This window comes from Vanessa cardui, chromosome 22 (assembly GCF_905220365.1).
Source record: "Vanessa cardui chromosome 22, ilVanCard2.1, whole genome shotgun sequence".
In the NCBI taxonomy this organism is placed as follows: Eukaryota; Metazoa; Arthropoda; class Insecta; order Lepidoptera; family Nymphalidae; genus Vanessa; species Vanessa cardui.
The window spans coordinates 7,071,065-7,089,661 of record NC_061144.1 but is presented as its reverse complement, the minus strand read 5'-3'; the positions used below and the strand labels follow the sequence as shown (position 1 = coordinate 7,089,661).

The 18,597-nt window shown below is 32.0% G+C and overlaps 1 protein-coding gene across 2 annotated transcripts in view; it reads right to left on the bottom strand.

The window, feature by feature from the left end:
- Positions 1 to 450: 450 nt before the first annotated feature.
- The window catches only part of LOC124539291 (laccase-4-like), a 136,329-nt gene continuing 118,182 nt past the window's right edge, over positions 451 to 18,597 (bottom strand). For both annotated transcript variants that reach the window (XM_047116628.1, XM_047116626.1), the window contains 4 exons: positions 11,112 to 11,223; positions 10,686 to 10,788; positions 2,143 to 2,329; positions 451 to 1,810 (listed from right to left, as the gene is read on the bottom strand). In XM_047116628.1, the coding sequence (XP_046972584.1) occupies positions 1,062 to 1,810; positions 2,143 to 2,329; positions 10,686 to 10,788; positions 11,112 to 11,223 (1,151 nt within the window). In that variant the 3' untranslated portion in view covers positions 451 to 1,061. The remainder of the gene's footprint in view (positions 1,811 to 2,142; positions 2,330 to 10,685; positions 10,789 to 11,111; positions 11,224 to 18,597) is intronic.

Genomic DNA, 18,597 nt, shown 5'->3' with positions numbered 1-18,597 from the left:
ATTAATAATATTTTATTTAGCCTAGTATAAAAGCATCCGCAGTTTCATTATATTTCGTTATGTAATGTGCACCCACTTATTCATTTATATCCTGCATTTAACTATTACATACGCTTCTAAAGTCAACACTATTCTCTTTGATATCGGTATAAAGATTAATAATATTTATACGTTATAGTATTAGCAATAAATTTGTTATATGCCTCCTTTATTAATCTAATAAAATGACCATATAAAAGTGATAATTTAATATCCCTTGTGGCTGTATTTACAATTATCAATCACTCTTTAAATTATAACACCAAAAATCAATATTACTTCTTGACGGTAGAAAAATTACGAGTGGGTAGTTCCTTTGATTTTCACGTTCCTACCTAGATGGGTCTTGCACAAAGCCAAGCTAAACAAAAATGAATTCAGTTTAATTTAAGGTTCTTAAATAAATAGAGATTTTTATCTTCAAATTTTATATTTTGCATGATACTATTTACTAATTCACTTTTACAATAGGTTTAGTACAAATCTTAGAACTAACTTAACTAAGTAATATCACATATCACCAGCGACGTCAAACATATTTATAGTAATACAAAAAGAACACTTTCGTAAAGTGTCCTAAGTTTTGGCAAGGTTACAGTGAATAAACCTATATATTATAATCACATTACTATAAAACTACATAATAATCTCTACGTCAATAAATAACTTTAAGAAATCAAGTAAAATGTTTAAGCAATGGTAACAATTTTATTACTATTTTAGTTAAACATTATCGAATTTAATTTGACGATGAATAAAAAATAAATAGACAAATATAAGTACTGTCCAATAAATAAATTAAAAAAAAAACCTGAGTGAAATAATAAATACACGTAAATTCTTAAAAATTAATTAATTAAAACACATTAAATGATAAGTACAAATTCGTATTTGAATACTTGGTATTAAAAATCTCCAATAATTTAAAAATAAAAAAATCTCATTATAAAATTATTTATAGCAAACTAAAAGATTTTCAATACTAATTCATTGAAATTAAATTAAGCGTTATCTATATTACACTACGTTCCAATTACAAAATTTATCAACCAAACAAGACCTAGAACAGAGTAAGCAGGTGATTCTACTAGAACTGCTGAAGATGTTGTGTTATTAACATAGACTACAGGCCACCAATGACTAATAGATATAAACTGGCCTTCACTAGGACTTGGCTTAGGTGTGGTTTCATGTTCTATCATATTATCTGGCATATAATTACCACAGGTTGGAAAATCTCGAGGAACTGGAGGCATATCTCTATCTTCACCGACCTTAAACACCAAAGCCATACCTATCTCTACATGAAATTCTATATGACAATGGAACAACCAGTAACCTGGATTATCAGCTTTGAATCTTATAACTGTGTAACCGCCATCAGGTACGGTAACTGTATCTTTGAGTGGAGCATTCTTAAGATTCCTTTTAAGTAGACCTGCTTCATCAAATGCTTTGACTTGATCTATAGTCGTATCATTAGCTAATCGTCGCATACCAACTACTCTGAAATTATGACCGTGTAAATGGAACGGATGGTTTGCGTCAAATGTTACGCCTTCATCGACTATAATAACTTCAACTACAGAATTCTTTCTAACAGATAATACGTGAGAACATTCGCAGTAGCCATCTTTGCAGGATTCGTCTATACTCGATGCGTTACAAAAGTTATCTGCTGAGGGACGAGCTATGAGAAGGGGACTTGAAGGCATTTTCATACTGATGTGATTTAGCTGTGGTGTGTAAAGACGGTTGTCTGCATGCGGAACTGTAACAAAGTTAAAACATTTGAAATAATTTTGGTTTTTTGGCCTTCAAATTATCACAGCTTTCAATGATAATTTTTGGTTTTTTATTTCTTTTTTAATAATTAGATCAAAATAAATTGACCTTAAAAACTAGCAATATTTCATATTTTATGTGATTTACAATCTTCTCTGACTACATTTAACACTTTTAAGCCGACACAAATATTTTTAGAAAGAGAAGATTAAATAAATTAAACGTGATTTTACATCGGAAATGTGTAAGTCTTTATTACTTTTGGCCAAGGTATAAACTTCTCGATAATAAATGATAAATACAAAAAAACCTACAAACCTTGGTAATACCCGTAATAGGGAGATCGATGGAAATGCGAATTGTTCTTTGCATAAAAATCGTACGCCACGTAAAACTGATAGTCCGCTATTTCTTTCAAACTGTCGTCGTATCCCTGGAGAGACTTCATTTCAGCGACGCTTATTGTCTCGTCTTCTTCTTCGCCTTTATTCAACGCGTTTAATTGCTGAAAATTAATATACATTTTAAAGTAATATTCATTTTTGAATCTCATCTATTTCACTTAAATAATTTGTCACAAACATTTATGGATAAAAAATGATTTAGCAATAAGTATATTGTAAAGCTGTCGTAATATATCTTCTTTTTTTCGGTTACTACTCATAATATATTCTAGCGTCAAATAACAGTACTTTGCATTGTGTTCCAGTTTAAATCATAAATAGGGAAATATAGGCACTAGACATATAATAACTTAGTTCCATAGATTTGTGACGCACTGATGATGTAAGGATTGACAAAATGTAAGGATTGGGAATATGTTGTCCATTCGCGGCGGCCCAATTTTTTCGTCCACGTACTTTTTTCGTCTACATACTTATTTCATAAAAAAAGATATTACCTTGTGTAATACTTGTAGCGTTACCCTAAACTAGCAGATATAACTATGAAAGCAGTATTATCTAGAAACATCAGTACCACATAGTTGTCTAACTTTCCTAAATACCTATGCAACGGATTTAAGCTGTTACTGTTACGGACGTAAAAATTGCTTTAGAACTCATTATTTATTTTTCCTATAGAGGAAGACAAGTACTATTCTCATGTTATACTTGTCTCTGCCTAAAGATAAAGGCATGTCTCATGATATCTCGATATCTATTTTGTCAGTCGTATCTCCTGTGCCTGTTATAAAGGGAAATCAGTTTCAGATCGAACACATCAATACAAAGCATTGTCATTTGTTGATAGAAGCCTAAGGTGCCTGCGCTTTGACCATACCTTGCATCATGCGCTATTTAGCTTTGTATCTAAAATGATGTGCTTGTAGATAGACAGTTTCAGATACTGAAGGAATTCTAAACGGATGAATACTAAGTATTAACACCACAATCACTGATCAAGTTATATATATTTTCTGTATATCATGAAAAAAATTTTGCTCTTTACATAACGTTTGACCATACATATACGTCATAAATAATGATCTATATTAATATTATAAGTACGGAAGAAAATCTGTCTGTTATTTCTGGACGTTTAAGCTGTTGAATCGATTCGGATGACATTAATTGTATGAGTCCCGGAAAAGGACAAAGACTACTTTTTTAATTCACCCCTTGAAGGGGTAAAATGGGGATTATTTGGGGATTTGAATTAAAGCTAATATTTTATAAATTAGCTAAACTATCTAATAATATATGTATAAGATGACATAAAAATAAATAAATCATTATTTATAAACCTTTTTGTTTACATAAAACTTGGTATTAACATTTTAATTTCATAACACCTTATTTATACCAAATCAAAGTTAAGCATTTGTAAATATTTATGACTAGTTAAATCTATTTTAATTTACGACACATTTATGTCACCAATAAAACGGCGGTTCTGAATAAAGTAGCAGTAAATAAGTTTTATATTTTAAAGTTTTATTAGATGCTTGTCTTTGTAACAAAGTAAAATCTTTGAGATTCAATTGCTTTCTGATGTTTATTATTCAGATATATTTAACTTTACTGTGTTTTATTAAATTATTATGTCAACAGTCATTAGTGTATGTGCCGCCAAAGATCAATACTTAGTGCTTGATTGTTACGTTCCGGTTAGAAGGGTGAGTGAGCCAGTGGCACAATGGACATAACGTCTTAGCTCATAGGTTAGTGGCATTATACACTAATGGTCTTTGTTTCTGGGAATGGTCGTTATTTCTTACAGCATCAATATCTATATTGACGCTGTAATGAACTTATCAGGTGAACTATATGTCCACCTACTTATTATATTACAAAAAATAAGTTCGACTAAAAAGATACATTATTTTAAATAGTTTTAACAACAGATCTGTACATTGATAGCTTTAAAAGATCGCCGTATTAGTAATAATTTAATATAGAAAAATATTATCAACTTATTAAAATACTATACATCGAATTATTATAATTTTTTTATTACATTCTTCTTCAGCACTTTAATTTGATGGAAAAATAAATAATTATATATATCAGGTAATAGGTCTAAGAAAATCAATACAAATCCAAGCTCATTTTTGCTCTAGGGCGGATAAAATTTATAGTAGTCATAACTTGTCTAGACTAGCTTATAAAATTAAACTTTTTTATTTTACGTACACATAAAGAACAACAGATACCAAACATAAAAATATAATACCTCCAAAATGTTCATATTGTGTACAATGGTAAAAATTACTTTAACGATGTTTTCTAATTAAAGGTAGAAAAAAGATTTTTACTACAAAAAAGAAGTTGGTTTTAAGCGCTTGGGTATTGTTAACTAGTTGGTTGTTTGTTAAAGTAAAGTAACAGTCTGTAAATTTCCCACTGCTGGGCTAAGGTCTCCTATACCATTAAGGAGAAGGTTTGGAACATATTCCACCACGCTGTTTCAATGCGGGTTGGTGGAATGCATATGTGACAGAATTTACCATTCCACGAATTTGTACAATATTTTTTTGTATCATTTAGGGCTTGATTTTAATCACTTTTATTAAAAAAATATATATTGAACTAAATATTAATTAATATAATTCATACTCTGTTTCAAATTATATTTAAAAGTAACAAATAATTTAAAAAAAAAATCGTTGCTTTCTTTTCAACCGACTTCCAAAAGGAGGAGGTTATCAATTCGTCTGTATTTTTTTTATTTTTTTTATGTTTGTTACCTCATAACTTTTCACTGGGTGGACCGATTTTGATAATTATTTTTTTGTTTGAAAGGTAGTGCTTCCCGTGGGGTCCCATTTTTTTTTATTTTTTTCCGATGATGGTATCCATATGAAAACGACATAAGTCTTAAATTTGCATTATGTATATGCGCGACAAATAGGTGCATAACTGAAAATCACGTTATCCAATTTTGATAATTCTTTTTTTATTATAAAATATATACTTCAAGGGTAATTTGGTGAAAGTTTGGTAAGGTTCTGAGCACAGGATCCATGACAAAGTAACGGAACGGAAGGGAACGGAACAATTCTGAGGAGCACGTTAGCGATACTCAGTCGAATCTTTTATTTATAGGTTATTTGCATATTTGAGTCACCTTCCGTAATGTGGTTATGTTTATGTAATTATCATAGTCGAATATTATAATCAACTAGCTACCCACCCCGGCTTCGCACGGGTGCAATACTGATACTAAATATACTACAGAATTTGTTTATTTACGACATCACATCGCAAACTTCTAAAATTATCAGTGTTTCTTTACTATATTGTTCATGTATTATATACACAAACCTTCCCCTTGAATCACACTATCTTTTAAAAAAAACCGCATCAAAATCCGTTGCGTAGATTTAAAGATATAGGGACAGAGAAGGCGACTTTGTTTTATACTATGTAGTGATGGAACTCCTATACGGCTCGCAGTTAGGGTGCGATATGGGGCAGAATTTCTTACTATCTTTAATCAAATTTTGTGTATGTGATGTGATGTCATATGATGTACGAAATATAGTTGGTCTTTTTCAAAGTTTTTTTGCTGAGTTCGATTACAGCTCTTTCGAGGTATCCTTGTAGTTCACGCCGCGTGACGTATTAAATCCGCATTTTCAAAAGTCTATTTTTGCTTTATTCGCAAGTTTCCTTTGAAATTGTCCTCGAAGTAGTTTCTGACTCATATAAACGGAACGCTTAATCTATCCATATTAAAAAAAAATAGTTAGTCAACATCAGCTTCACTTAAAATCAAAAAATAAATAAAAATTTTAACAAAAAGAAAAACCGACTTCAAACAAAACACTTTTTTAAAACAAATGAATATGCAAGAAAAAGTAATAAAAATAATTGCGTATTCAACATATTTTTTAGAGTCTTCCTAAGTTAAATGAAATGAAAAATATTGGACTACTTAAAAGTCGATTAACGATTATATCATGTAGTTATAATTATTGTTATATTTGGAGTCGGTGTCAGCCAATAAAACAATACGAGAATACTTTAACAAATATGTTTTTTACAAATTACCTTTTACACAATAATATACTGGATCAATCAAGGGCCTCGTATCGCTTCTTTCTTTTGATTGTTGGGGCAAGGGCACCGTGGCTGACACCGGCTCCAAATATACCAATAACTATAACTACATTATATAATCGTAAATCGACTTTTAAGTAGTCTAATATTTTTCATTTCATTTAACTTAGGAAGACTCTAAAAAATATGTTGAATACGCAATTATTTTTATTACTTTTTCGTGCATATTCATTTGTTTTAAAAAAGTGTTTTGTTTGAAGTCGGTTTTTCTTTTTGTTAAAATTTTTATTTATTATAAATAACGAATACTTTAGAAAATATAAGAATCTTTCTGTCCATTTCTTATTCTAGGAACATTCATTATTTTTGTATTTTTCACAGATATGTTCGTCACTGCTTAGTTTTTATATTTTTGATTCATAATAAAATTCATAAAACTAAACAATACTTATTGCGTAACACTGAAAATTCATGTGCTTAATTTACGTTTATGATTCATCCCTTGCTGCGGTGAAAGAAAAAATCCTGAGGAAATCTACATGTGTCTAATTTCAACGAAATTCTGACACATGTGTTCCACCAACCCAAATTTGAGCAGAATGGTGGAATTAATTCAAACTCAAACTCAAATAACATTATTCAATACAGAAGTATTACACTTTTTTATTGATGGTCTTTTGAAACATTACCACCGGTTCGGAAAAGAAAGTACCCTGACCTGAGAAGAACCGGCGAAAGAAACTCAGCGGGTTTTTTTTGTCTCATATATTATATAAACAATTTATTATGAAATAAAATAGCCAGAAGGCGAGCATTTCATAAGCTCCTAAAATCATATCTAAAACATCTATTACGGTTATGTTATTATAACGATTATCATGAAGTAATCCTGACCGAAATCAGTTACACCGTTCACTAGTCAATCCCAAGATCGACCAATCAACGTCACAGGATATGATATAGGACACAATTGTGTGCACAAACAATTTCCTCACTCTTTAAATCTGATGGGAAGGCGAATCCGATACGACTTAAAAAAAATCAACACAGGAAAACTTCAAACCTCCATATTCCTAACTATAATTGAGAAATTACTTTAGTAAAATATATATACCCCTGGATTCGTTCATCGTCGAAATTTTCGTTTGTATAATATATGACGCATAATTACATTACTTCTATATACTAGTCTTAAACTAAGCTCAAATCCTTCGAGATGAATTTGAATATTACTAAGAAATTTCGTTAGTATAGTATAAATAAAACATAATATCTCTATTCCTAAATTCTACGTTTAAATTGAGCTGAAATCCTTCCCAGATTCATTTGAATATTACTAATAATTTTTCATTAGTATAATGTACATGATGCTTAATAGCATTACTTCGAGCCCACATGGCCCAGGGGTTAGAATGCATAAACCTTAACCGATGTTTTCAGGTTTTAATTAGTGTTTATAATTCATCTCATGCTCGGCGTTGATAAAAACATCGTGAGGAAACCTGCATGTGTCAAATTTAAAAGAAATTCTACCACATGGGTATTCCACCAACCGCATTGGAACCGTATGGTGGAATATGTTCAGAACCTTCTCCTCAAAGGGAGAGGAGATCTATCCCAGCAGTGGGATATTTACAGGCTGTTGTTGTTGTTGTAACATTACTTCTATATTCTACAGTTAATCTGAGCTAAAATTCTTTAAAGATTAATTTTTAATTTACCGTTCCTTTACGCCCAAATGACGATGTTAATATAGAAACAAAACCAATGAAAGTTGGCAAAAATAGCGTTTTTGTTTTGCAAATTTGTGATTACGCTGTTTTCATTTCCTTTCATAGTCCTCGTGAATGGATTTTCAAGCTACATTGCAATTATCTCTTCAACCAAATAATGGCTTAAGGCGTTTTACATTCAGAGGATACAGCGAATGAAATATTACGATGTATTGTATATTACAACGTTATTTTTCGTAACTTATGTCGAATAATCGAATTGATTGAATTGATTTATTCAACAAAAAATGTTCGTTTTTTAATTATATATGAGAGGATAGTATAATTATTCGATAATATTTGTTACAATATTTTCATATATAATTATTATATTAATATTTAAACTAATAATCGTTTAATAATCAAAATTAAATCTATTAGTAGTAATATCATATTAAAAGATGTATAGAAAATCGCTGTATGTTTCCGCTGCCGGTATTTCTGTATCCTCACCCTAAGCACATAGTCTGGCGGTACGCCAATCTCCACCATCGGATTAGTTTCAAGAAATTATAACAGTATGCTGTTTGAAACTAACAGTCTAATTATATATCTGAATACAGAATCTACAACTACATAAAATTCATTAATTGCCAATTAATTCGTTGAAAACTGTTATCAATAATAGTAAGAACCCATTATTCTTAATAACAATACAAAGAATAATAACAAGTTTGAAGTTAGACTGGTACGAGAAGTTTGCATAGAACGTCGTAAAACAATGAAATCTTTAATGTATTGACGTAAGAATGACACTGCCTGAGCCAGTGCCAGGAGCTGAGATGGCCCAGAGCTTATAACGCGTGAATCTTAACCGATGATTGCGGATTCAAACCCAGGAAAGCGCCACTATATATATATGTGCTTAATTGGTATTTTATAGTTCATCTCGTGCTCGGCGGTGAAGGAAAACATCGTGAGGAAACTAGCGTGTGTCTAATTTCATCGAAATTCTGCCACATGTGTATTCCACCAACCCGCATTGGAACAGCGTTGGAATATGTTCCAAACCCTTAATGGAAGAGGAGGCCATATCCCAGCAGTGGGAAATTTACAGGCTGTTACTTTACTTTTACTTTTATGACACTGCATTTAGGGTACATACGTGTCTTTGTGTTAAAAACTATATCTGAACACCAAATTACACATTGAAAAGAATTTTTTAAAAATCTTATTCCAATTATAATTTAACACGAAATTGTTAGTAACAATATGTGTGTTTCCAACTTATTTAACTTGCAAAATGATTTACTTTTGACCTCGAGGTTTAATCCCTAAGTGTTGCTAATAGAAATTAGTGTATTTTTTCATTGCAATTTTTTTTAGTATTTTTTTGGTAACAGCTTGACGTATGGATATTAAAAATGTGAACTCTCCTGTAATTAAGAAAATACGTAAATCTTTTTCGCCTAAAGTTTTTCTAGTCTTGTTGGATTTGGCTTCCCAATGGATTATAACCTTGTACCCTTTAATATGGTCTGCTTAGTTAGCTGGTCTAAAGGGTAAAATTCAAAGAGACATCATCATCAAAATGAATAAATAATTATTTTAATGGACTACTTGAATAACATTCTTATTTTAAAATTTAATTTTAAAATTAGAAATATTAAAGATAATATCAGAATATTCATTTTTAATAACTTTTCTAATAGCTAATTAGGAGAATTAATTATTTATAAGCTCTATAGCTTCAATAAAGACCCTTTGATATTTGAATATAGCATAGTATTAAATTCACATTTCTTTATTAAATATCGAAGCATTAAATTTAATTTAATGTAAAGTAGAAAATTAAAATGTAACCGAACAATAACAGCAACTTATTTAATAAAATCTTAATTTTGGTAAAATGTAATACTCAGGAAATTACTCTTTATTGCTATTATATATAAATCACTTCACAAAACCATTTAAGAACGTAATGTAAACTATGATAATAAATTTATCCTCTTTTTAAACAACTCAAAATATATTTGTTATATACTCTACGTATTGTAATAAAATTGTAATTGTTTTAACTTTATTTATATATGACTCTATTATTTATAGTTGACCTTTAAGTAAATCAAACGACAACAACAATACAACTCGCGTGAAACAAAATACTTGACCCAAAACAAACAAACAAACAAGCAAAATACATGCAGCCACGTTGTGTATTAATGCAGTATATAATATATAAGAACCATCTCAAAGCCTGTATGGTTTTTTGCAAGCCCGGCCTAACAATGATTATATTACCATACTCCAAATGGTAATTGAAGAATCGAATCACCATATTTTCAATTGTTTAGTGAACGCCAAGACACTATCTTCTAAGGGACTGCTCGACAATTTATGTTGTTTCTAATAAAAACAAGAATTCGTACAAGTTCGTCTGAGTAGGGACCACCCAAACATCAGATATTAAAACTAAACAGAAATACTTAGTACTGTTGTATTCGAAGCTCATCTTAATCCCAATGTTGGCGCAAATGTTTTGCCCAATTGTCGCGCATTGGCGATATAAGAAATTATATAAAACAGTGTCAAAAAATCTTTACAATTTCAAATTCCGTTAATAAGGTTGTTTATTTTATCTACTTACAAGTCCTTCATTGTGTAACTCTTCCCACGTTGGGTCACCAGTCGGTTCAGACTCCATGGCGCCTTCGTAATGCAAAACAGCAACTTGCTTCGCTTTTGTGAATCTATAGATAAAAAAAATATAGATAATTTCATAAAAGTCACCGTAACGCGTTACGTAACAAAGCGGGGGAGGCCCCGTAAGAAGTAATCAATTCAACAACGAATAGAAACTTATTTACAGGACAAAATTTTTCTTTTTTTTTTGTTTTTATTTGTACCAAGAGGACACAAATTATTTCGCTAATGTTACATGCCATACAGAAAAACATAACTTTGTCACAATTGTTGGAATGTTTTGGAACAAAAGCTCAAAACGTCACAATGACAAAAAAGTATTCCAACCGCCGTCATCTCAACTGGATAATTGCTAAACAAATGAAAGTACCTTTCATCGCAGTCCATGAGTCCTCTAAACCGTATCCAATAGTTGTCAATTTCATTATTTGCTTCCAATATAAAGTCGTAGCGCTCGCCGGCGTACGTCACAAGGGATGTGGCTGAAACAAAGGGGTATAATTATCATAAAAGCCATCCACATGAGGCAACTGTAAAGACTTTACATTGACAAACAGTTTAATTAACGTTACTTTGTAAAGAAAATATTCATGTTTATTTCATTTTCTAATTTCCAATTTTATTAATTGTCGTTGAATTTACCTTTGTTACGATAAAGTTAATTTTCGTATAGGTTAGTTTGGTGTAGTTTCAAAGTTTAAAGTCGTCTTAATTTAAAATAAATTTACTATATCTGTTAATTTTAAGTGTTAAGGGACAAGTTGATGGTGCAACTGTTTCGGTTTGACGTTAGTATATTTGATGAGAGAGCTGAGATGGCCCAGTGGTTAGAACGCGTGCATCTTAACCGATGATTTCGGATTCAAACCCAGGCAAGCACCACTACATATATGTGCTTAATTTGTGTTTATAATTCATCTCGTGCACGGCGGTGAAGGAAAACAACGTGAGGAAACCTGCATGTGTCTAATTCCATCGAAATTCTGAGACATGTGCATTCCACCAACCCGCATTGGAATAGAGTGGTGGAATATGTTCCAAACCCTCTCCTTAATGGGAGAGGAGGCCTTAGCGCAGCAGTGGGAAATTTACCAGGCTATCACATCACACTTCACATATTTGATGCGTGGGAGCACGTCTAGATACCTATCACCCACGCATCAGATATCATATGGACAAAAGGCAGTAATCAGTATTACTGTTTTGAAGAGATAGTGAGCTAGTGTAACCACCAAGAATGATTAACATTTTTTAGAGCGCCATTGTATTTGGGCACTAATGACCGCTCGCCATTAGGTGGCCTATATGTATATAAATATATATATTATTTACAAAATATAATTTAACAAACAATTTAATTATTATGTGAGTTAGATTACTATAGAACATAAAAATGTCTGTAGATATATTTGCACCAAAAGTTTTTCAATATTAATTTTCATGGTATATTTTTTTCTTTTTATAAAATGATATCGCAATGGAATAAAAAAATTGCAACCGGAAAAGCTTAGGAATCGTTTATTGTGACATAGATCATATTCCATATATTTTTTTTTATCAAACATTAAGGGAACCTTCCATGTCTCTGCACGGTTTGTCTTTGAAATTACCTGCTTCGACCCAGATTCAATATATCTCTGTTTTGGTCCATGTTATTTATAACTAATAATAAGATACTCTGTATACATGTGTATCCTTTTAGATAAAGATCACAATTCAATTATTGTAAAGAAATAGGACTGCTTCTCGATCTTTGAATTTTCAAAGGAAAACCTCATTCCGATATCGAAAGGCCAAATGAAAGAGTTTTTGTGATTGCTGATTCGTTTCTGTGGATTTCATTTGTAAAGCATGTCATCCTTTGGATAAGTATAGCAATATAGCGCTATATATCTCGTGATATTAACGATGATAATAGATCAAAAATCCAATTCGAGAGAGGAATCGTGGTTGAAATGCAATGCTCTACAAAAATTTCGGAGCGAGCTACATTTTTAACGAAAAACGAGCGTCTAGTGTGTTGTTAGAATTTTATAAAGTGGTGCAGATAAGATATTTCAGTTCGCATTGTAGTTCGGCTCGGTTCGTTGCGTTTAAACTGACAAGTAAATCGTGAAATACATAACACAGAACTACAACTAGAAAATTTTCGGAATACAATACAACAACAACAACAACAGCCTGTAAATTCCCACTGCTGGGCTAAAGGCCTCCTCTCCCTTCGAGGAGAAGGTTTGGAACATATTCCACCACGCTGTTCCAATGCGGGTTGGTGGAATACACATATGGCAGAATTTCTATGAAATTTGTCACATGCAGGTTTCCTCACGATGTTTTCCTTCACCGCTGAGCACGAAATGAATAATAAAGACAGATTAAGCACATGAATCAGCGGTGCTTGCCTGAGTTTGAACCCGCAATCATCGGTTAAGATGCACGCGTTCAAACCACTGGGCCATCTCGACTCTGGAATAAAATAACCAATATAAATTGCAAATCATATTAAATCCAATCCTTCCACTCTACTGGTGACATATGTCATGGTCCGTTTTTTGCCCAGATGATCGGATTTGGGAACCAATGATTCTACTGTCAATCACAAATCAATAAAACAATAGTCAACATTTTGTTTTCTGGTTGTAAGAGTTATCCAGTGTAACTACAGGTACAAGGATTATAAAGCCTTAGTTCCCAAGCTTTCATGACTCAATGTAATAGATGATTAATATTTCATACAGTATCAATATCTATCGGCGATCGTAACTGCTTAGCATAAAATGGCAAATTTGCTTCTCTGTTTACCTAATACAATAAAAAAAGTCTTACATAAAAAGACACATAAAGAAAAAAAGTACCAAATAGCTATGAAATAAAGGTGATTTTTAAATTTAAAAAATTGAGTGATATACTGTTGAATCACGGTTTTATTCATTATAAAAAGGTGATATGTGTCATATGTGTAATTATATATGATAATTTGATTATTTATTTACAAGAAATTGTTTTAATTTACTTTACGAAGAGGGACTTAAAAATCTATTTACTTTGTGGTAGGTAGCATCCATTTAATATATATTCTATTGCCAACTGCATTGATACTTAGGATTGTTGCGATCCAGTTTGAAGGGTGAGTGAGCCAGTGTAATTACAGTCACAAGGGCCACTTTATCACATCTTAGCTCCCAAGATTAGTGGCGCATTTGAGATGTAAGGAATGGTTTTGTCGTACTTTCGGTTATAAAAAAATATTTGTATTATTATTTGTACAACCTTGGAAGCGAGAACTACGCACCAACAATAGTTTAAAGTATTAAATAGTAATGCTTGTGATGGAAAACCGTCTTTAGTGAGGCCTCATTCGCTTACTCGACATTTGACTGGTAGAAAAGTGATTGTCTTTTCGATTATACCTGCAAAGCTATGTTCGATTATGTATACATTTTCCTTTCATTAAGTAAGTATATACTAGAATTGACCCGGGACGATTGCTATAGATTTGCGGATGATCTGTTAATATTCCTTACATTGGAATACAAGTATTATAAAAAAGTAAAAGTAAAGTAACAGCCCGTCAATTTCCCACTGCTGGGCTAAGGCCTCCTCTCCCATTAAGGGGTGTGGAACATATTCCACCACACTGTTCCAATGCGGGTTGGTGGAATGCACATGTGGCAAAATTTCGATGAAATAATGGAACATCGTGAGGAAACTTGCATGTGTAGACACACGATGTTTTCCTTCACCGACGAGTACGAGATGAATTGTAAACACAAATTAAGCACACATATATTGGTGCTTGCCTGGGGTTGAACCCGAAATCATCGGTTAAGATGCACGGGCACCACTGAGCCATCTCGGCTCAAATATTATATTTTACATTCAATTATGTTTTCACTTGAGCATCAATTAAAATTACTTGATTAATAAATCATTTTAAAAACTTAAAATCAGCCTAACTCACTCGTGTTATAACAGTTTACAGTATTTACAACTAACTGAATCTACAGCTTTACCCACGCGAATTTTATAAAAAACCAATCTTCCAAATCCTCGTTTTACCCCCTTAGGGATTGAGTTTCGTGAAATACGTTCTTAGAGGAAGTCTACCCTATAAAGAACTTACCAAATTTCAAGTTTGTATGTGTTATAGTTTCTGAGATATCGCGATTAAGCTGAATGAAAGTTATAAGTGAAAAGAATTCATTTTTATAAACAAAATACAAAAGTAGCCTGAAAACTACAAATGTAAATAATCTGTAACTACTCTGAAATGTAAAAACTAGCGTATACTGAAATCATTCCATTTTCAAAAACACTTACATTCACCAACAGATGTAGGTAAATCCTAAGACTTACTCTTAAATCTTAGGATTTATCACAGTTCGAGCTTTTACAGTTTACATATCATAATTGAAAATGTCTAGTGTACGAATCATGCCAGCGTGGAATTCCGATTTTATCCGGACGAAAAATGAGCGAGATCTTCGGTTAGGAGTGGAGACAAATATAACAAAATAAGTCGAGGTGTTATTATGTTTTTGAAAATGTATATAATTGTTTGGGTATTTCATACAGAGAGATAAATTTACTTTTTTATTATTCTTGTTAATTTACGCACATTTTTCACGCCTCGAGGTAAGTAGGCGTGAAATATGAAATCTTTGTATCATACATCGACGACCTCCGTAGTCGAGTAGTGTGTACACCAGTTTTCATGGGCACACCACTCCAAAGTCCCGGATTCGATTCCCGGCCGAGTCGATGTATTGTCATGTCTGGGTGTTTTTGGTACCAATGTTACTTTTGTTTTTCCATAACACTTTAGCTACTTACATTGGGATCAGAGTAATGTATGTGATGTTGTTCCATATTTATTTCTTTGTATTAATACGTTTTGTACTTGAATGATAGAGATTGTAGTTAATCATATTGTACAATTTAATTTCGTTGTTCAATAAAGTACATATAAAATAAAAATATTATAATAGAATCCGTATCGCGGCAAGCAATCTCGCCGTCCGTAATCGAGGCTAATGTTCAGGGCATTTCAGAGTACGATCACGTATTTCTTTCCTTATAGCTTTGTCCATCCTGAAACTACTAATGATCATAATTTGAAAGTTTCATATCAAACTGTTTAGAATGTATTGCATGAATATAAAAATAATAAAAATATTTCTACTAAGATTTCTACTAAGAATACCTGACAGAGGCTTTGAGCCGAGTGCTTAGTTTGATTATAATTAACTTTATACATAATACTTGAAGAGCTGAGATGCCCCAGAGGTTAAAACGCGTGCATCTTAACCGATGATTGCGGGATCAAACCCAGGCACCGCTGAATATCCATGTGCTTAATTTGTGTTTATAATTCATCTCGTGCTTGGTGGTGAAGGAAAACATCGTGAGGAAACCTGCATGTGTCTAATTTCATAGAAATTCTGCCACATGTGAACAGCGTGGTAGAATATGTTCCAAAATCTTCTCCTCAAAGGGAGCAATTTTGCCCAGCAGTGGAAAGTGTACAGGCTGTTTTTTGTATACATGACTTAGATCAAAAATAATTTAATTCTATATCCCATTTTTCTGTCTTCCTAATAAAGTTTAACGTTTTAATAATGACAGGTTTAATAATCTTTTCGTATCGTGCTAAGTCACGGTAAGGCAGTCGTTAATTATAATACCGAAACATTAAGATTATGAAACAAATTGTAGCAAAACAAATCGACTGTCATTATTCCCAAAACGTGAACACCGAGCAAATGTTTGCACAAATAATATCTCCGTCGGAACGACATAATTATACGATCATGTTTGCTAATAATCAAAATTCGAAGAGGAAAATCAGAGGCGATAAACGAAAATCAACATATACACTAACTATTAAACTGTTTTTGTTTAGTAAACAGCTTCAATTTCCATGCCTTTAAAACCTTTTTTTTTTTTAAACAGCTAATGTCACATTTACAATGCATTAATATGGAGAAAGCGTTTCAAAAAGTTTAACTCTAAAGAGGTTTTAGGTTTTTTAAATTTGGAAAATGTTATGTTACTTTACTTTTTAATTTAAAGCAGTAAGACAAACTACACTTACGATTATAACTTACAGTTATAAAACATTGCAAACCTGTCACATGTTGAGGAAGTCTGTAAAATTTAATTTCTTGGTGGTAGGGCTTTGTGCAAGCCCGTCTGGGTAGATACCACCCACTTATCAGTTATTCTACTACTCAATATTGTTGTCTTCCGGTTTGAAGGGTGAGTGAGCCAGTGTAACTACAGGCACGAGGGATATAACATCTTAGTTCCCGAGGTTGGTGGCGCATTGACGATGTAAGGAATAGTTAATATTTCTTACAGCGTCATTGTCTATGGGTGATGTTGACCACTTACCATCAGGTGGTCCATATGCTCGTCCGCTAACCGAATTCATAAAAAAAATATGAAAAATACCGACGTTAATACACATGAGTGTACTTTATAAAGGACAGACTTAGGCAAGTTATATACTACATAAACTGTAATTGTTCTTATTTATTACTTATTTAGTTTATTATTTATATTTTTTTTATCTGTAATAGGTAGGCGACCTAGATAACAGGCCACCTGATGTTTAGTCGTCAACGCCGTCCGTAGACAAAGGCGCTATAAGAAATATTAATCATTTCTTTCATCACAAATGTGCCGTCAACCTTAGAACTAAGAAGTTATGTAACTTATGTAATTACTTACTGGTATACTTACTCTCACATTGGAATATAATAGTACTTAGTTGTGTTGCTTAGTAGTCGAATAAGAGATGATTGAATTGAAATCACCCAGATGGGTATAGGGCCCTACCAAAACATATGATTGTTTTTGATTTAGTTGTGCTACGTTATATTTCGAGGATTCTTTAATTAAGTGAAACCGATACAGTAATACTAATTTCATTCAGTATTTAATGCGATATATTCCATATTCAAAATATGAACACAAATTAAACAACTTGAATATTGATTTTACAACTACCCACGTTTACTTTTAGGTATTATAATTATTGATTTTTTTTTTCAGATAACAAAGTAAAATGTTTGTGACTATTCAATAAAATACGCATCTTAACCGACGATTTCGGGTTCAAATCCAGTCAAAAAATCTGAATTTCTGTGTGCTTAATTTATTTTGTCATAATCAAATTGCTCCGTGTTAAAGAATAACAGGAGGACATTTATAGGCTGTTTAAAAAAAAATCAAATCTTTTATAAATCACTTGGAATATAGCACCGAAAGAATATATTCTTGCTTTATATTAATAAGCTATGTAACTTGTAACAGCCTGTAAATATCTCAATGTAGAGTAAGGCCTCCCCTCCCTCAAAAATATATTTGGAGTTTACGCTTCCCCATTTTGTTTCGGTGGATGTGATAATAATTTGTCCAATAACCGAGCAAGAGACGAATATCACTAAGATAAGAAAATTCATGATAATAGGAAATCAGCTCTTCAAAATATAATATAATAAAAATTAAATTAATAGTATCTAACTAATTGTTAATAAAAAAAGGTAACAGGACCTTTGATATTTATTTGAAAATAGAACGGCATTCAAGCCCGGAAGAACTGGACATTATTACACGAAATCTAATAAAACACTCGAGTTCACAAATTTAAACTTTTCAAACTTCCAACTCAAGGCGAGCTTTATCGGTTAATTTTCGAATCATTACGAATAAATGGCAAAGGTAACTCAATTATAACGCGGCTTTATTAAAGATTTAAGAGCACAGCGACACAATCCGATTACAACTTTTGATCGTGTTCGGATAAATGATTTCCAAACAATAACGCTTATTAAAACAGTAGTAACAGTAAC